This window comes from Pinus tabuliformis, chromosome J (assembly GCF_031772625.1).
Source record: "Pinus tabuliformis cultivar Carrire ecotype Pingquan chromosome J, CPIR1, whole genome shotgun sequence".
In the NCBI taxonomy this organism is placed as follows: domain Eukaryota; kingdom Viridiplantae; phylum Streptophyta; class Pinopsida; order Pinales; family Pinaceae; genus Pinus; species Pinus tabuliformis.
Window position 1 is genome coordinate 1095349324 of NC_142295.1, and position 21284 is coordinate 1095370607.

General features: G+C 37.3%; 1 protein-coding gene across 4 annotated transcripts in view; it reads left to right on the plus strand.

Moving 5' to 3' along the window:
- LOC149230853 (uncharacterized) overlaps positions 1-21284 on the plus strand; it is a 404135-nt gene that overhangs the window by 126841 nt on the left and 256010 nt on the right. For all 4 annotated transcript variants that reach the window (XM_089379080.1, XM_089379081.1, XM_089379082.1 and 1 more), the window contains one exon: positions 8524-8650. In XM_089379080.1, coding sequence (XP_089235206.1) covers positions 8524-8650 — 127 coding nt within the window. The remainder of the gene's footprint in view (positions 1-8523; positions 8651-21284) is intronic.

Here is a 21284-nt window from a genome sequence, read left to right on the forward strand (position 1 = left end):
CCGTTCTGAGCAGCCTGGCGTTGAAGACGGTGGAGGAATACTGGTTGAGATCTCGTATAGCAGTGTTTTGGGGTTGGTTCCGTTGCTGGGATCCACTGAATACTGCGCTGATTGAACATATCAATAATCCACACTAAAATACCGCTGATACCTCCATACTGGTAATCCGCTGATACCTCCATAATAGTAATACCACGTTGTTCATATTTAAGATTGTTGTTTTAATATACACTGCTGTTAATACAATACTCCCTCCACCAAGACCGTGTGCTCCCGTTTTGAAGACCGTGTATGAGACTAAGACCATGTGTGCGATGAGTATTGTTTTGGAATACAATATATATTGCATGATATTGATAATGGTGCGGTGAGCGGTTCTTTTTTGTCGTATGAAGGAAGGTTGAAAATACAATAGTATGTGATGGTACGTCATATATTATGATACTAATGGTGATATTTTGAATGGCGATATTCTATATGGATAGAATACAGTTTTGATCTTTGTATATTAAATCAAGAAGAAAGAATAAGGCTGCATTATTTTTGAAGCACATTTTCCCAACAGAAGTATTTTTACAGTACACAAATTTTTTTTTGGCCAACAGAAGTTTTTTTTACAGTATGCATTCAATCATATCTATTGTGGGAATAGTTCTTACTGGCAAGGAGAACTATCTTGAATGGTCCCAGATGATAAAACACACCCTCATTTTCAATGAGTTGTGGAAAGGAGTGTGTATTAGAGAGGGAGACAAAGAGCCAGAACAACCTAGCTCAGACAAAGAGTTCACCATTTGGGAAAATAAGAATAGCAAGGCCTATGCATTAATTGCAACATCTGTAAGTGAAGAGGTGAGTCGCCATCTTACGCCATTTTCAACTGCTTTCGAAGTCTTGCAAAAGCTGAAAGAACTCTATGACTCACGTTCTGCACTTGAAGTTGTTCAACTCGTCATTAAACTCTTCACTCTTGAACTGCAAAATAATGATCCTCTTGCTCTTGCATCTGAAGTAAAGTCTATAATGCATGATATCAAATCCACTAAGGTTGAATTGGATATTCCTCTTATCACTTTTCTCAAGGCACTTTATCCTACTTACTCCAATTATCTTGAGTCATTGCAAGCAAATGGAAATCTCAAAGATATTACCTTTGACTCTCTTGTGAAAAAATTCGCTGAAAGAGAAAAAGCTTTTGGAAAGAAGATAACCCCTGAATCTTTTGAAGAGGCTGTGTGCCTTGCTCATAAAGAAAAGAATCTTGCCCAAGATTCTTCCAGAGGAAGAGGTGGTCGAAGAGGAAGAGGAAGATATTTCAGAGGTGGGGGGGCAAACACTCTCAAGGAGGAGTCAGATTTGCACTGCATATTTTGCAAAAGAAATGGATCACATGATGCCTCTACATGTAGGTTACCTTGGGACAAAATTGAGCAGCAAAGAAACCAATAGAAATGTAAAACTAATGACACTGACAAAGGTAAAGCATTTGAATCTGCTCATTATGTTGTGGCACAATGTAATATTGGAGTAAATGAAGACTTATTTAATGCTTCACTTGCTTCTTGGAAAAATGATTGGTTGCTTGATTCAGGAGCAACTTGCCACATGACTCAGAAAATATTTTTTTGAAGAATTTACTGACAATGTTGATGGAGCAGTATAGTTTGCAGACCAATCAAAAATCAAGCCCTCAGGGCTTGGCACAATCAGGCTTAAATTGCCTGGTCTTCCAGACTTTCTTTTGTATCATGTTCTATATATCCCACAACTGAAGAGAAACTTGCTGTCCTTGGTCCACATCTGCCAACAGGGTCACTCAATTCATATGTTTGATGGCAAGCTTGAGGTGAGAAAAGCATTTGACCACTCACTTGTCATGAGGGGAATAGAAGAAGAAAGGCTTTTCAAGCTGCAAGGTACCTCTGCTCGTGCACAACATTTTTCATACAATTCTCATTATGAAGAAGGTACACTTCCATCAAGTTTATTATGGCATGCTAGATTTGGAAATTTGAACTATGACAGCCTCCACTTGTTGAAGAAAAATGGTGTTGTTGGTTTGCCTACAATTCCTAGGAAGCTTAAGCAATGTGATGCTTGCATTCTAGGAAAGCATAGCAAACAATGTTTTCATGATTCACATTCAAGAGCACATAGAAAACTTGAATTCATTCATTCAGATTTATGTGGTCCAATGCCTGTTCTTTCTGCAAATGGAAATAAATATATTGTGACATTTATTGATGACTACACCAGAATGTGTTGGGTTTATTTATTAAAGAACAAATTTGATGCTTTTCAAACATTCAAGAACTTTCATACATGGATTGAAAATGATACACAATCTCATATCGGCTCTATTCGCACTGATAATGGAAAATAATACACTTCAAATGAATTTGAAAACTATCTTTGCCAACATGGGATCAAACATCAAACAACTGTGCCTTATAATCCCCAACAGAACGGTGTAGCTGAAAGAATGAATAGGACAATCTTAAATATGGTGTGCTCCATGATGTTTTTCAAAAATGTAAAGTTGATGTTTTGGGCTGATGCAGTTCTATGTGTTGTATATATAAAGAATAGATGTCCATCTAATGCTATTAGAAACAAGACTCCATATTAGATGTGGTATGGGCACGTTCCTTCGGTAAAGCATCTCATGGTCTTTGGTTCCATCTGCTATGCCTTGATACCAAAGGTACATAGAAACAAACTTGGTGCAAGAAGTTGTAAGTGTATCTTCCTAGGGTATTCAAACACCTCCAAAGCATACCATCTCTATGATGAAGTCAATAAAAAGTTTGTTGTATCTAGAGATGTAATCTTTCTTGAATCATCCAAAACTGACAATGTTTTTGAGCAGCTACTTGATCGCTTGGATAGATTCGCAAATGCAAAATCATTTCAAGAAGTTGATAATCAGATTCCACATCTTGAAGGGGGGATTCCTATACTAGATCAACATGTGGAATCTTCTTCTGAAGAACTCTGTCCCCCGCATGAAACTCCAACAACGGATGATGCTTTAAGTGATGTGATTGATAGAATTGGGAGACTCAATCTTGATTCAGTCCCAACTCAATCAACGGAGCAGGTTGGACCATCTGAGAAAGGTCCCCCAAAGTGGCTGACAAAGACACTTGAAAGTGTTCATCCTGATGAGGTTGGAAAGATAGGAACTAGAAATTCAAACCGGAAAAATGGAGGTGATGTAGATGACTCTGATTCACTTGTTGATATGGATGTTTCTTATGATTGTGAATTGAATTTGTCTACAGATTTCGAACCAACTTCCTTCAAAGAAGCTGTTTCTCATGATGAATGGAAAGAAGCGATGCAAAAAGAGTATGATGCCTTGATAAAGAACGACACTTGGAAGCTGAGAAGTAGATGGCTCACTTGACAAGCACAAAGCCAGGCTTGTGGCAAAAGGTTTTGCACAGAAGGAAGGGGTCGATTATGAGGAGCCTTTTGCCCCCACAACAAAATGGGCTACCATTCGGACACTCTTTGCCCTAGCAGCTCAGAACGGTTGGAAAGTCCATCAAATGGTTGTAAAACCTGCTTTCTTGAATGGAGATCTAAAAGAGAATGTTTTTATGTCCTAGCCTGAAGGATTTGCTGTGAAAGGACATGAACATAAAGTATGCAAACTTGTGAAATCCTTGTATGGCCTCAAACAAGCACCACGATCTTGGTATGAAAAACTAAGTGAGCATCTTTTGAAACTTAATTTCAAACATTATGATCTTGATGATGCAACTTTATTTGTCAAGAAAGTTGGCAAAACAGTTGTATATCTTGTGGTATATGTAGATGATCTTTTGATGACAGGAAACAATGAAAGCTACATTGCATCCATAAAGAAGGAATTGAAGAAAGGTTTTGAAATGACTGATTTGGGCTATGTTCATTACTATCTTGGTATTGAAGTAATTCAACATCCGAAGTCCATATTCCTTTTCCAAAAAAAGTACAGTGGAGATGTGTTGAACGAGTTTGGCATGACAAAATTCAATCCTCTTACTACTCTAATGGAACAAAACTTAAATCTCACATCCATTGAAGGAAAAGAATTTGAAGATGCAACAAAGTATAGACAGCTCGTAGGAAGTCTCAACTACCTAACTACTACCAAACCAAACATTTCGTTTGCTGTTGGAATCGTCTCCAGGTTTACTTGTGAGGGACATTGGTCTGCTGCAAAAAGAGTTCTAAGGTACTTGAAGGGAACTCAAGACTTTGGAATCAAGTATACACAGGTGGACGACTTCAGCTTGATTGGATACTTTGATTCAGACTTTGATGGAGACAAAGAAATTGGGGTATCTACTTCAAGTTATGCTATGAGTCTTGGATCAGGCGCTGTCTCCTGGAGATCACGCAAACAATCAATTCCAGCAGATTCCACAATAGAAGCAGAATATGTGGCAGTAGCTGAGGCAACAAAAGAAATTGTGTGGCTCAGGAGAATTCTTGAAGATTTGTAGGTAAAACAAGAACAATCGACTCCACTCATGATTGACAATACCTCGGCAATAAAGTTGGCCAAGAACCCAAAGTTCCATGATCAAACGAAGCACATCAATGCTAAATACCATCTGATTCGACATCATGTTGAGGCCAAAACAATCCGTCTCTGCCATTGTTCCACTAATGAGCAAATTGCAGACATCTTCACCAAAGCGCTTGGAAGAGAAAAGCTTGAACGATTCAGAACGATGCTTGGACTCACCAACATCCCTTCAGATTAAGGGGGGGAATGTTGACACCTAATCATCAGGATTGGGTGAATAAGTAACTGATGTAAATAAATCATAAGAAATATGAATAGACACCGGGAGATGAAGTGAACAGTCTCTCCCTCATGTATATAATAAAGATCAATCAGAATGAATAAACGAATTGATTTGAAGAGGAGTTACTGCCTCGTTGGACAGATCTATCAAACCCTCCATCAAGTTCACCAAATTTCCACGAGGGTCCAATTTCCTTGGCATGTTTGTAATTTGGTTTAACTCTTGAGTTTTAATGTAAGATGAAGTTTGAAGTTGAACCTATGGCACAATAAGAATTGCAAGTTAAAAAAAAATAAAATTACATACATGACACAACACATTGAATTTTTGACAAAAAAAAAAAAACTCAACTCAATGCAACAATAATAGAAAAAATGCACATTCAAACCCAAACAAAAATGATGCAAAAAAATAGAGCGCAAGAAGAAATTAAACTAATAAATCTAAAAATCAAGTTTTTGCATTTTTGACCAAAATGAACCCTCTCCACTTTATGCAACAAAAATGAAAAAAAAACACAATCAAATCCACTCAAAAATCATTGATAATCAATGGGTTATAGAAATCCAAGCAAAAACAAGAAAAAAAAAAACAAAAAAAAATGGCCAAATTTGGTGCCCATACCTGGAAACCACGGTTTGCCGAAGAAATTTGGTCCAAAAATGAATTTCTCTTGCTTGGGATGCTAAAATCTCCCATTTTTTCTCCTCGTCTGCCCTAGTAGTCGCCTTCGTCTCCTCTTCAGCTCTCAAACAAGTCTGTTGTCTGCTAAAAATGAGAAATAAAACTTATGAAATCGCTTATAAAACACATTGTCCCGAGGGCCACGATTTTTTCGTAAGAATTGTGATTTTTTCAGCGATTTATTTTTTTTTTTTTATAAAAATCAGGCGATTAAATCTGCAGACTTAAAAATTCGCGATGTTCACAACACTGATTTCTCGTTGTTCTTCACTGTTGTGAATTTTAATGAGATTTTTATGCAATTCATGAATTTAGGGTTTGGGTTTTACATGACAATCTTCTATTAAGTAGATGATAATTTTATGTGAAGGATTTGATTCAAATTTTCTTCGTTTGGGACATTACATAGGTTTAGTTGTCTTTTCTAGAATAAGCTTCTTTAATTCCCTCTTTTTCTGCTGCAACTGTGCAATAACCATATGGGCCTTCTTCAACTGTTCTTGCAATTGTGCAATCTCTTATATAACATCAACAACCTCATCGTTTGGTATGGTTTTCGTGGCTTCAAATATTTGCTCCAAGGGCAACCATTTTGTAGTAGACCTAGTGAGGGGCTTTTTAGGGACATCCATGACTTCTGGAGAAAACTGTAGCTTCTTGCCTTTCTTCTTTCTTGTTGAATGCACTGTAGCTGAGGGCCTCTTCACTGAACTTCCAGTTGGTGATTGAATGTCTTTTACCACTGCTGAGGGTGTTTCTTTCTTGCTCAAAGAACTGGTTGGTAAGTCAACCACTAGGTTTGAAGAATCTACAAATGACTGCCATGATTGATTTCTTTTATTTAGCTCCTCCAATACCAACAACTTAGTTAAGGAAAAGTGGAAAAGGCTAGGTTCCACTTGGCTTTGTTTTCCTTGCACTTTGTTTGCCATCTTGCTGAGACTCCTGAATAGATAGAAGGGCAAATTCAAGGGGCTCTTCCCTGTAAAATGCATTAAAAGTCTGAAATGGTATTGATAAATCCTTCCAAACCTACCCTCACATGTAAAATACCTCTGAATAGATTACAAAAGCTTGCTATGATGTTCAAGTAAATACTCTTTAGGAACAACGGACCCATACTCCTTATCTCTCTGCTCATGCTTTAGAAAATCTTTATAATGGACAATATCAAGAGGCATGCCCTTGAACTATTGCTCTCCCTGAAGGGGAATCTCTGTTGCAGCTGATATTGTGACATCTGAAACTGGAAAGGTGAGCTCTCCAACACGAGGGGCCGTCTTGGTCATCTTGTGGAGCCATGACACAATACAAATTCCAATTTTCTTTTTTGGAAGTTCTTGAAGAACAAGCCTTCTAATTTTCTTTGACCAATACAAATAATATAATTTTCTTTTGAGCATGAAAAACATGCTTTAATAATTTCTTTTTGACACTAGCATGAAGAACATGCTTATAATAGATACAAAAAAGATGAAAATATACATTATGAAGACGGACCATAGTTATTTCATCATGCCATGTGTGCTTGATCAACAAATCAAGGATAATCTCTATGACAAGGCTGTGACAAGGCCTATCTATCTTCTCGTGAATACAACACATCTAGAATTAACTTTATTACTGTATAAAGAATACATTCTAGAATAACTTTATTAATCTAGGAAAACTATCTAACTAAATAATTAAATAAACTTTAGGCATATGAGGTTAACAGTTCTTTGTTTGATCTATCTTATGCTTGTGTTATTTCTCTCTGTAGGACTGTGCCTCTCTTGGCTATCCAGGTGCTATATATCTGTTCTTCTTTGCATAATTTGGGTTGGTTTTGGTTCCATTCTATTCTTTTGCTAACATTTGTGGATCTCAAGAATGGTGACTTACACATTCCCAAACCATTACAACAGAAGGACAGAAAATCAGCAAGTTTGAGTGATATTTATTCCCTTTGAGTTGCAGTGTACACATTTGGAAGGACCTCAAATCCATTCTGATTTTGTCAGTTGACTTCTTTAAGGACTTTACCCCTCATAATTAGAAAAAAAAATATTCAATTTGATGTGACAAATTGAATACCAAAAAAAATTTCATCTGGCATTCCAATTTCTGTAAGGATTGATTATAGGAGATTCAAGAAAAGACAAGCCTTCTTGGACATCGTATGCTCCTAGCTTAGATCTGATATTCCCTAAAAGAGAATCTGGAAGATTTTATATAAATATTTCTTCCTAAGATCTCTTGATTAAAGATAAGGCAAGCTACATAATATTCCCCAGGAAGATCCAACCAATATTCAGAGAATTTCCAATACTGAAACTAAAGACCATCTTCTTGGTGCAAAGCATATTTCTAAAATCAGCAATTTTAGAAATGGCTCAGGTCAGAAACTTGTTGGATAGGTCTACCATATCAGGCTTTATCCTATTTTGTTTATCACTGGCATTTTGTAATTGATTGATGGTAAATGTTTACATTTTTCGATCCCTAATGTTTCAATAAAGGTTTTGAATAGAATAAATTAAAACCTTTCTTAAATAGTCCATAGAGAACCGTGATCTTTATTTTATTGTTTGAATTTGAAAAATATTTTCTATTAGTCACTGGAAAATGAAAATCACAAGCGTCTTTTACATTTAAAATGTTCTTTTATTATTCGTATTCAAATAGCATTGTATTTACAACACTACCCTATTTTCTTATACGCAGTGTCAATGGAAAATAGTCATTGCATAACAAAAATCCTAAACAAAAATTTTGTAGTTTATTATACTACTGCAGTTGCCATGACAGTTTATTTATTTATTTTTCTCCATTTTAAGAATTGCCTCCAGCTTGATGTGTAGATCGTGTTCTAATTTTGTTGTCTTAGTGTTCGTAGTTGCACTATTCCTTGAAGGGAGAATAATTTAAATGCACGATCATTGTTCGCTGCATTCATGTTTTCTGTTTTTTATTGAATAGCATAACAACATTCTTCAATTAACCAGCAATCCTTGGAACTATAATGGTGATATGAAAATATGTTTCTATACAGTGGATGCCGAGCAGATGCTAGTGAAGCTGTCATGATTTTGCTTCCTTCGTATATTACAGTGTTCACCCTTGATTTCTCTGGCTCTGGACTATCAGATGGAGAATATGTCACTTTGGGGTGGAGGGAGGTAAGTTGCTTGTTTCTGATTTCCTGTAATAATCATCATATTATGGTAAATAAAACTTCTTTGGTTATATTTCACTTCTTTGGATATATTTTTCTGGCTCGGGAGTCTGGATTATCAGATGGAGGGTATGTCACTTTGGGTTGGAGACAGGTAAATTGCTTGTTTCTGATTGCCTGTAGCAATTATCGTATATTGGTGGTATCCACTGCTTGTAAAGTAACACCATGCTATTGTTTCATTTATGAATATTTCCTATCATCTAACATATGGCCCTGAAATGCAAGCAAAACCTTTTGGCTAGTATTATAAAGTGGAAATTGCCCATTTATAGAATACCATTCTTTGAGATGAATTTTTGGTTGCACTCTCCATTTCAGAATCACTATTTCATTTTACTATGCTTTGCTTCTCTTTATGTGTGATGTTAATTTTCCTTCTACTGTAAGTTTCTTAGCAGCTTTGGAAGTTTGGACTTGTGTTATGTAAAAGTTAATCTATAACTATTAGTTAATTAGGCAAAAGGCATGATCAAAGATTATGCCCATTCACCAAGAGGCACCCAGGGCTGTATTTATGCTAGGTCCTCCCACAGTGTAAATCATCATTCAATCATCAATAATAAATATATAAACTGCTGAGGTAATCCCCCCATTTGGTATTAGAGCAAGTCGTTCCTCGGATTAGTGTTGCACATTCTGCAATCCCAACAATTCTCTGATTAGTCTGTTGTTCGACCCCTTCCCAGCCTTCGCATCCCTGTCAGTGTCCGCTTCTCGGTCCTTGTCTGCCAGCGTTTTGCTGTGTCCTCCTGTGCCCTCTCCTCGACCCTGTCCGTTCGCCGTTGCTGTGTCCCTTGTCCGCCCGCCGTTTTGCTGTGCCACCTCTTGACAACCTTGACACCTCCTCGACAACCCTTTGTCCACCGCTTATCGACCCACGCTCGACTATTCTTCTGACCTTATTGGGCTCACACACCCAGCTGTCGAAAACCCATCGAACCTCCGTTTCATTTTTCCACCATTTCAATTCTATTCAAACCGTAAATTATCCGTTGACCAATATATATACAGTTTTTAATAATCTCACTTTATATCGTGATTGTATAAATTACGAATTAATTATATAATTTATAATTATATAAATTAAATAATTAAAAAAATTAGTTAAATTCAATATTTAAAAAAAAATTTAGGATCAAGTTAAGAAAAAGAGTTAAGCTGGATAAATATACTCCACCTCAAACTCGCTCTATGTCTTCATCAATGTTGATGGCTGATTTCAATAAAAAATTGATAGATCTTGAGGCTAAGGTGACCGAACATGGCGAAAAAATCGAAGTGCTCCAGGACACAACAAAGAGAATAGAGAGTCAGCTCGAGCAGAACAAGAATGAATTTAAAAAGGATTAGGCAAACCTTTCAAGTAAGGTGGATCAAGCAATGGTGATGTTGACCTGTATTTGTGACTGGATGAAGATTACACCAGAATAATGAAGCTACTCAACATCTCAATTCTCCAGATTCGTCAAGCTCATCAGAATCACATGAGAAACCCGAGTCTCCAAAGACATCTTCCATGCCTAATCAAGAAAATAGTAACACGAATTTTCAAAATAGGCAGCTCTGGAATCCATACACCAATATGTCGTTTTCAAATAAATACCCCTTCTTCGCTCCGTCGATAGCTACATATCAACGAAGAGCAAAACTTGAGCTATCCAAATTTGATAGTAACGAAAAATGTAGCTTTGCTTGGTTTAATAAAGCAGAAGAATATTTTGAGATTTACGGTATTGACAATGATGATGAAAAAATTAGGGATGCTTCCATGCAAATGGAAGGCAAAGCATATAATTGGTATATGTGGTGGAAGAAGACGACACTTGCTATTAGTTGGAGGAAATTCAAAAATGCATTTCTTTAAAAGGTTCCAAGGTGTCAAGGAAGAAGGGTTCTTCTCAACACTCACCAGATTGCAAGAAAAAGGAGATGTGGATGAATACACTTGAGGATGGGAAACTTTAGCTACACGAGTACTTGGATTATCAGAAACTCGTCTCATTCAATCATATGCCATGAGACTTAAATCCCATCTCTAGGGTGAGCTCGAGCTTCATGACATCACTTCTATAGAGGTAGCCAAATAGAAGGCAAAAGCTGTTGAAAAGAAACACGAAAAAATGTAGTGGCCGAAGTTTGAAAGCGTATATTCGAGACGAAGATTTCCCCAAGCCACGAACACGGATAACACAAAATTTGTTCCACCACATGTTCGTGAAGGAGAAAAAACTAACTTGGAAATGCAAAGAATGGAAGAGGGAAAGTGCAAATGTTGTGGCGAAAAATGGGACCCTAAACATAGGTGTGCTAAAGCAAACGAAACCAAGAACCTATATAAATGTGAAGCAACTAATGATTTTGATGGTGATGAATCAGAGGTAGAGCAAATTGAAGATTCCCCACAATTTTCTCCGGAACCAGATGATGAGAGCATTCTGCAAGTATCATTATCGGTGATGACAAGTATATCACAGTCCCAAACATTAAAATTAAAGGGACATATCAAGAAGAACAATGTAATGGTTTTGATCGATACTGGTAACACCCATAATTTTTTGGACTCAACCATGGCGAAAGGACTCAACATTTTCACATTTCAATAGAATGATGAAGCAAAAAAGTGTTTTGAAGACTTGAAGGAAGCTATGTCAAATGCCCCTATATTGGCAACTCCAAACTTCTCAAAACCATTTGTAATTGAATGTGATGCTCCGGGTTTTGGCATAGGAGCAGTACTAATGCGGGATGGTCACCCAATCGTGTTTGAAAGCAGGAAGCTCAATAAACAAGAACATCTCAAGTCTACATACAACAAGGAAACACTTTCTATTATGCACGCATTAGCCAAATGGAGACAGTATCTATTGGGAAGTAAGTTCTTAATACGAACAGATCATAATAGTCTTTAGCATCTCCTCCAGCAGAAAACACTACCTACAAAACAACAAAAATGGATAGAAAAAATCGCTACCTTCGACATGGATATATTACATAATAAAGGGAAAGATAATGTAGTCGCTGATGCCTTGTCGAGGAAAGATGAAGAACCATCATTACTTGCAGTTTTGGTTGTTGTTCTTGAATGGCTTAATGAGATTCAAAGTGAATATGCAAAAGATCCAGAAACAATTGCTATAATCAATAACTTGCCTTAGAGTTCAAAATTTGAATGGAAGAATGATATTTTTTGGTGCAAGGGAAGAATTTATTTGAATTCAAATTCCAAATTAAAAGACGAGATTCTCAAAGAGTCACATGATTCGCTATCAGTCGGACATGTAGGATTCTTTAAAACCTATTATAATGCACACAAGTCATTCTTTTGGAAGGGAATGAGTAATGATATTCAAAAATATGTAGCAAAATGTGATATTTGCCAAAGGAATAAAAATGAAAATATTATGACCCCCTACTACTTCATCCTTTAAACATCCCGAATCAGAAATGGGAGGAAATATCAATGGATTTTATTGAAGGTTTTTTTGTGTTTGATGGTAAGGATAAAATTTTTGTAGTAGTTGATAGACTCACCAAGTATGCTCACTTTATTGCAATGAGGAAATCAGACTTAGCAAAACAAATTGCTGAGATAGTTTGCAAAAATGTTTACGAATTACTTGGATTCCCCAAGGTCATTGTGAGCGATAGTGATGCCAAATTTAAGGGTAACTTTTGGAAGGAATTTTTCAAACATTAGGAACCTACCTCAACATGAGTTTAGCTTACCATCCTCAAACGGATGGCCAAACAGAGGTTGTCAATAAATGTTTAGAAGCCTACTTACGTTGTTATGCCACGGATAAACAAAATAAGTGGGTTCAGTGGCTCCATCTTGCTGAATAGTGGTACAATTTTACTTACCACACATTAGCAAGAATGACTCCATTTCAAGCTTTGTGCGGTTACGAACCTCTGAAATGGAAGGACTTTGCTATCATCGAGGCAAAGCTTCCATTTGTTAAAAACCAGTTAGAAGAAACCCAAAAAGTTGTTTAAACTCTAAAAGAAAATCTAAATAATGCAAGGAATCGTATGAAGCAACAAGCTGACCGAAATAGAACCGAGAGAGAATTTGAAGTTGGAGAATGGGTATTTGTTAAACTCCAGCCTTACAAGCAATTGTCCTTAAAACAAAAGGGAAAAAACAAATTGGCACCAAGGTTTTATGGACCCTACCAGATCAACAAAAAGATCAGCCAAGTAGCATATAGTTTAAACCTTCCTGATAAAAGTCGTGTTCACAACGTTTTCCATGTATCCTGCCTTAAAAGGGCACTTGTTGAACATCAATCAGAGCAAACAACACTTCCGACTTCAGATGACGAAGGAAGGGTTGTTCTAGAGCTAGAGAGTATCATCTCCATCAGGGAAAAGAAGCTGCGATCATGAGTAACCAAAGAATACCTGGTCAAGTGGAAGGACTTACCAGAAGAAGATGTTTCTTGGGAGACAAAAGCGTTTCGTCAACAACACACGTTGTTACGTATGCTTTGAGGATAAAACATCATTTCAAGAGGGAGGCAATGTTATGTAAAAGTTACTCTATAACTATTAGCTAATTAGGTAAAGGGCATGATCAAAGATCATGCCCATTCACCAAGAGGCACCCAGGGCTGTATTTAAGCCAGGTCCTCACACAATGTAAATCATCATTCAATCATTAATAATAAATATATAAACTTTTGTAATTTCTGAGATAATCGCCCGAACTTGATATCTCAAAAATATCTTTTCACTGTCATCTAAACTGGAATTTTTATTACCCATCATCTTGTGTCTGCATCTGGATAAATCGACAACTCAATGCTGAGTTTCCTTGTTCTTCCCTAAGAAATTGGGAAGTTATGTTCTTATTATCATCCATCTTGAAGTCTTTATTGATTTATAATGACGAAATGCAGATATTGGATGCTAAGAGGTCTAGAACGAGATAGCGTGGATCTCATTAGATGAGAAGAACAGGGAGGGTGAAGCTGAACTTTGGGATGTGAACATCAAAATTGTGCTCTACAATGTGCTTGTTGCTTGTGGCTTGTGGCATTGCTGGAATATAGGGTTTTGCACTGAATTCTTTCAAGAGGGCATGAAACAATGTCAAGAATTTATGGAAGTATGTAATAATTGATCACACAAACATAAAATCTGACACACCTCACAGGGAGATGTCAATAAAAAATTTAAAGTGGCTTTTACATTGGAAGACTGAGATGTTTAAGCTGCAGGAGCAAAATACAAGGAAGTTGGGATAATCGGTATGAAAGAAAGCAAAATTTGTTAGATGAACTCCTTGAAAATTAGGAAAACTGAATGGAATTGTTTAAAGATAAATGCATATTCATTTACAAATATTAAATAATAATGACACAGAAAGATGGTGGAAAATGTGTTTATCACTAATAACATGTTATCCATTTTATATCTTTCAGTTGGCATTGTCCACTATTTTTTGAGAAATTTGTATTTTTACCTCATGCTCACACTAGTGATTGGTCATCATTTCGTTTTTACATGGATAAGAGTGAGGGCACCACACAAGGAGAGACTTTCTGTAGATTGTTTTGAGATTCCTGTTGATGGGGCCTGAATTTGTCATTCCTAATCATCCATTTATCACCCTTTTTCCTGTGACAATAACAAGTTTCATCCACTTTTCCATTCATATTATCTCAAATGCACACCATATTTTGTATGATCGGATTAGGTGGAATTTGGAAAGGGACAAGTATTTTTATAATATGTGGATGAATTTACATGCTTTGTTGTACATTGGTTGGATAATGTGCAATTTGCAAGTATCAAAGGGACACTCATTTTTATCTTTTATGAATGGAGAAGACATACTGCAGAAATCTTTGTCAGCAATCACAAGCTGAGCAGACCCTTGTGACGGTAAGCACGCTAAGGAGTTTTCTCCACAGTATAAATGCTGCACCAACTTACACAACCATATTACAGAGATTTTTTGTAGCTGAAAGAAATCTAAAGAATGATAACCACTGCTGTTGAAACTTTGGTCAACAATAATAAGTTTTAACTTTTGTAAATATTTGTTTCTTGATTACCATCCTTCCTGCCAGATTAACCCTTACGTTTCCTGCTTTTATTACTTCAGATCACCCGGGCTTAAAAATAGGTTGAAGAAGGGCAACTCAGGGAAGTAGCTAAAACAATTTTTTGGATAGATGCTAGGTTTTGGGGCACCTGTCTGCTGTAACTAAAAAGTGGTTGCCTCTTTCATATCAGGCAAGAACCACTAGGAGTTAGTAGGTAGTTGTGTCAATAAAAGTTCCTTTTCTATATAAAACTAGAGACCTGAACTAAGAAAGGTTCAACTTTTTGGTTATGTTATTATTATCTTTTGGAATATAAGAAACCAACTATTCGTGATCCTTTTGACTGTGTGAAGTGTGTTTTACGATCAACAGCTGACTGTAGAGCAAGGGCCACTCTACAGTCATGGTGATATTTTTTTCGTATATTTTCTCGTGAATGTTACTTATTTTCTTGCATGCATTTTCATTGTATGCAGTTATCAATTTCCCGTACTTAGGATATATTTCATCTATTCATCATATATATACATCATTTTTTGTGAATATATTTCTGCATTGCGGCATACTTTTCTAACAACAGTTGTAGTTGGATATGTTTCTACTAGCTGAACTGTATTTTTTTTGTATAGCCATCAATTTATTTGAGTGGTTCATTTTATTCCTTAGCATTAGCTGCAGTCTGTTTTATCAACAATAGAATACTCTGTTTTTTTTTCCTTATTTTTGTTACATGTAATTGCAATTTCTCTCTAGTTGTAACAAATTTCTGTAACAAGCATTACCATTAGATTTACTCTTTTCTGCAGTTTAAGAATTTCCATAGTTAGCATGGTTGTTTTGTTGCTTTTTAAAGTTCAGAAATTCTTGTAGAAATTAGTTTAGTTTAATTCAGCAATAATGACTTCTTCTTTAGCCATTTTTAGAATATATGTAAATACTTGTGTATAAACTGTGAATAATCTATTCACTGGCCTAGGCTAATAACATCATAATAACCTAGAAATGCATATATATTGCTGAGTGTTTTGTAAAAGTAAACAATCTTTGATTGATATTAAAATAGGTTCATAACTTCATATAAGTGCATTGTAGGAGCTTGTCACTTTTTGGTGCCGTTGTCAGGAAATGCCAAATTTTGGGACCTTTTTGGTGTAAGATTACCTCGAGAAGTGAGTTAAGAATAAATGGGAATAAAGAGGGATAAGTTAAGACAATTTCTTTCTAATCCCCCTCCAAGACCAATTCCAAAGAAAAAAGGTAAAGTTGGAAGTTGCTTCCACTTCAAGAACCTCGCAGCAAGAACATCAAGCAATTGTTAAGTACAAACCTCCAAACTTTGTACTTTGGGGATTTAGAACAAAGAGAAAGACCTGAATCAGCTAATCCTGAAATTGAGACTAGCTTATTCAGCATGGGTGACCGTGAAGAAGAACAAGATAGGAGAGAAGAAGGAGAAGAACTTCCTTTTCCAATAAGGGAAAGTGAAGATGATGCTAAGATGAAAAACATCAACCCCTCAGTTCTTCCTGTGTGTTTATGGACTATCCACAGAAGACTCTGATACCTTCTTATTTGAGTTTGAAGTTGTATGTAGAACCTATGATTGTAAAACAAACTCTCAGAAGTTAAGGTTGTTTCGTTCAACTCTAAAAGATGCTGCTTTTAGATGCTTTATGGGATTCAAAGGAGGAAATATAAGTCCATGTGAGGAGATGAAAGAAACCTTTCTTGCGAAATGTAAGGATTATTGTAAAGCAAGGGAAACAAGAGATGAAATTTTTAGGATGACTTAGAAACTTGATGAAACCTTAGAAGACTATGTTGAGCATTTTCAGTTTAGCTATAAATGTTCAGCAACCTGTAAATTCGATGATGAATCACTTGAGCTAGTCTTGCTAAGAGGAGTTAGAGAAGACCTAATGGAGGTCCTGAATCTTATCGCTTCTGGAAACATTTATCAACATTCTTATGATGATATTAGATAGCTATTTAAGAATTAATAGAGCAAATGTGAGAAATGGTAGAGGAACAATTGGTTTAGTAACCTCGACATCTAAGAATCATTTTGGAACGCTGAGATTGGAAATTTATTAAAGGATATAAAAACTGATATATTGAATTTATTTTCTATGCAATTAGATGCTTTACAAAGAAGGAAAAAACAAGAAGACTGTTAGTTTTTGTAGCATCGGATGTGTTCTAGCCTTGAAAATTTGTGGAGAGGCTAGAATACAGAAGATCTCCAAAACCCATAAATTGGTTCTGGAAATTTCGACTAGAAATGACTTAATTAGATTATTAACCAGTTTTTAAATATTTCCTAAGTCTAAACTTAGGGAATATGGTTAATTAATCAGAATTAATTAAGTCAAGGCGTGAATGATCTAGAAATTCACACGGATTGACTTCAAGTTATTCCTAGCCATCGATTAAGATTTAATCTTGTCCATTGGAGTCCCAACAGAGGATTATAAGAAGAAGTCGATGGGCACTTGGAGAAGAAACTTGAGCAGTTCGATTTCATGAGCGGATCAATTTCCTGAGTAGCAACATTCAGTTGCCAGAGAGAGAGCTAGTGAGATTGAAGCAGTGAGTGAGGGGCAGGGACAGTGATCTGGAGGAAAGATTTTCTAGATCCGGAGAGGCAACAACAAGAGGGCCAAGTTATCCTAGAGAGGCAGTGCTGAGGGATAACACAGTTGCTTCAGCCAGGCAGTTTGATTGGGAGGAAAGAAAAATTGTTCTCAATTCTAGAGGGCTGGGAAGAAGTCCCAGAGGGTCGAAGAGATAATTTCCTCAGCATCCAAAGACAGAACGACTTCATTGGAGCCCAGTCCGAGGCAATCCGTCCAGCCAGCTACGCAGAGTAGCACAGAGGCTGACGCATAGCTCCAGGAGGCCGAGTTTTGGTAGGCAAAGCCATGCCAAAGATTGCTTGTGGGAGAAGGGTAATTCCCTTCAGTATTTTGCCCAGATTTTCTTGCTGTTTGGATTGCCAGTTGGGCATCCATATATGTACTCAGATTTCACTATTGCATAATAAAATAAAACCCTCACTGTTGTGTTAGTGTCAGTCTTTCCAGCCTTCCTCCAGTGATCAAATATGCTCTTACAAAGTGATTTTAGAGTGTCAAAGTCAAATTTTGTCATTTCAAAGAGTTTTCAAGCAAAATTTGGTCACTAAGCATTAGGTCTAGGGTTTGCTGTCACTCCTTCTAAAGTTGTCCAAATTTCAGTCTATGTCACTATTCAGCTGAGTCTATCGTCATTCATAGGGTTGTCATTATCATCTCAGTGTCTAATGAGTCGTTGTACACCTTGTTCATGCTTCAGTTGCGCCTAGGTAAGGTCATTTCCCTCTCCTAGGGTTTTGAAAGCGATTTCTCGTGGACGGTCAAATCATTGGCAAAACTTGTATCCAGATGTTCATACACCTTCCCATATCCTTTATGTACCTTACAAATGCTTCCCATCACTGAGATCCCCCAAATTCCTCATTTTTGCACAAACCCTAGTTTCTAGCTACAACCTGGCAATTTTCTAGGTTTGGCCTGTGCTTTTCCCTTTTGGACCCCTTCCCCTCACTCAATCTCTGATATTCCACTTTCCCCTACTTTCTAACATCCCTCCCCACTCCCAAAAATTTCCCCAAGAATTTAGAAGCCCCCTATCCCCTTCATTTCGCTCCATTTCGACAAAATTCCTTGTTTCACACATTGGGACAAGTCGCACTCAAATGATGTTCCAGAGCAATGAAAGATGAATTTTGGAAAACTGAGAGAGGTTTTTGTCCATAACATGCCAAAGAAGAAAAACCTCCTTCACTTTTTGCACAGGTGTCATGGTTTTAGAGAAATGTCAAAATTGCAATCGCCAGATCCAAGGAGGTTGGCCAAGGCACAAAAACACGAAGAAAAATGCCCGATCCACTCCAAATTTTGGCCAAAGCCTCTTTGACTGAGCATGGTACTTTATTTGGGACTCACAGCACAAATCCCAAGAAATTTTGAGCATTTTGGGTAAATTTTGGTTTTTTCAGGCAATTTACAGGTTTTCTCCATTAACGGGTCTCACCCCCCGCGCGACCCTTCATCCTGGCAACTCCATTTTGCAAAAACTCAGCATTTTCAGATTTGTCATGAGAAGTTACATATGCTCATCCATGGACAAGAGATTTTATGAAGTTTTGGGCCTCCAGAAAGCCAAAAAACAAGCAAAAAATGACTTTCTGCCACATTTTTGAGACACAGAAAGCAGTCTTGGGAGATTGCAGTTTTGGAGGGGCAAATGACCACCAAATTCAGAAATTCCAGTTGGGTTGGAAAGTAGACTCACAGACCTTTCCAACAAGCCTACTCTTGCTCAATTTGGACACCTGGAAGTGCCCCAAAAGTGGTCCCAAAGGCGCGCGACCCGTCAGGCAGAGACGCGCGACCCGTCAGGCAAATTTCTCCAAATTTCAGTGTACAGCTCAGAAAAACGCAGTTTGACCCTGTTTGACTTTTTGGGGTGGATTATTATGCTCTTTGATGTAATTAATGTACTTTTATGACACTTTTACTCTTATGTACCTCTTCTAGAAGATTCATTCATGAAAAAGGTGAAAATTAAATGAATGAATTGGTTTCCTAGCTTATAGAGGCAAGTTGTTTTGATTGCCTAGTTTTCAGTGCTTAGTTTAGAAGTGGTTGAAACAGCTCCTAGAAGGATGAGCTCGACCCCTAGAGGCAAGGAAAGGTGTTAGCTTGCCTATATTATGTATTTTCTTAGTCATTTTCAGGGGTTGGAAGGTTGGACTCTTGAGGGAAAAGCTATCATTGTATTATTCACTGTATCTCTGCAATTTTTGGCTAAGGAAGACCAGGGTTTTGCAGTCCTTTTTGGGATTCTTGTGGTTACATGTACTGATGGTGTGTTTCTCTATGTACTTGTAAGTGTGTTATGTGAATCATTTCTTTTCTTTTCCTTCTGCACATTAAACAAATGAAGTGTTAAAGTAGAATTCATGACTGTCATGCTCTGCTTTTAAGTTTGTTTAATTTCAATGTTTTCTACTGTTTAAGGAGAATTCAAAGTTATTGTTTGCTCTCCTTAGCTCCTCACCTGTCTTTCTCATCCATTCACCTCAATCTAAGGCATCAATACTGTATCCTATCTCGCCCCAAAGAACCCCCTGCAGAAACTGTGTCCTATCCCCGCACCCAAAATTGCTATCCCCTCAATTTGCCCACCAAAAACCCTAAAAATCCCAAATCAACCCTTTTTTATCAATTTACTAGCCTAAAATCAGTTTCTTTTAAAAGTCATCTTAGCCCCTTTTGGAAAACTTTTTGCTAAGATAGGCTGGAGAGAGCCCTCTCCTGCCCCATAGGGCTAGCTACGAGGCTAAGTGGTTTGATGTTGCCTTGGAGTTTACCTTTCTCAGCCTGAGGTGAAATTTCAAGCGCTAACATGCTGCACCGGTTTTCCCAAGTTGGTTTTTTGGGGACATTTGTCCAAAAATAACCATGTTATTTTATGTGTGTGCTAGCATTTCTTCCAACGTTTATTCTTTCGCAATTTTATTTGTGCATATTGCAGTGTGAGTCATTCAGTATTTGCTGTGGGAAATAATAAATAGATTGTAAAATTTAATTAACAATTAGGAGAATAATTTCTAGTTGCTGCAATAGGATTCCATTGTAGGAATTTTCACATGGTATTAGTGCGCAATTGATTATCCGGAGAGCTCAGTAGCGAAGAGTCGAAGACAAGAAGAGTTTCGCTGTTTAGTGTGGGCAACAGATCGAAACCCTAGAGGCAGCACAATCACTTTGCCGAGAGGCTGAGTTTCTTGAGGAGATTCGATTTTTTTGAGTGAGGGATAGAAAAAATTTGATCTCTCCAGATCGACGGATTCTAGAGGCAGAGGGAGCAGCCTAGTATTTTCACAGAGCAAATCTTTAGCTGGATGCAGTGGTTTTGCAGCAGTTTGCTAGAGTAGAGCTAGCATTGGGTGGAAGGAAGAAGAGCACATACTAAGGGAAAACTTTCCTCAGGGAACTTCTAGTCTCAAGATGTTCAATTTCCCTTGCAGATCAACAGTCGTTGTGAGCAGAGTTTCTCACTCTAGAAAGGAGTGTGAATAGCCTAGCAGCAGCTGAGCAGAAGGGAAGAGGAGATTTTTGACATTTGTTGAGATGGCCATTGTTGGACTTCGTGATCAGGACAGGTTGGATGGAGCTTCCAACTATGTCATCTGGAAGGCAAGGATGTCCTTCCTTCTGGATGAATATGGCCTGAAGCCATATATTGATGCAGTGGTAGCAGTGCCCCAGGATGCAGATCAATTGAAGGAGTGCAAAAAGGAGATGGTGTGGGCAAAGAGATTGAGCCTAGATGGTGTCCGAGATCATCTTATATCACACATAGCAGCCAAGGGAACAACTAAAGAGATGTAGAATACACTTTCCACGATGTACCAAGGAACTTCCAAGCAACGAAAGATGTACTTAGAGGAGACGTTGAGGCTCATCCGGATGC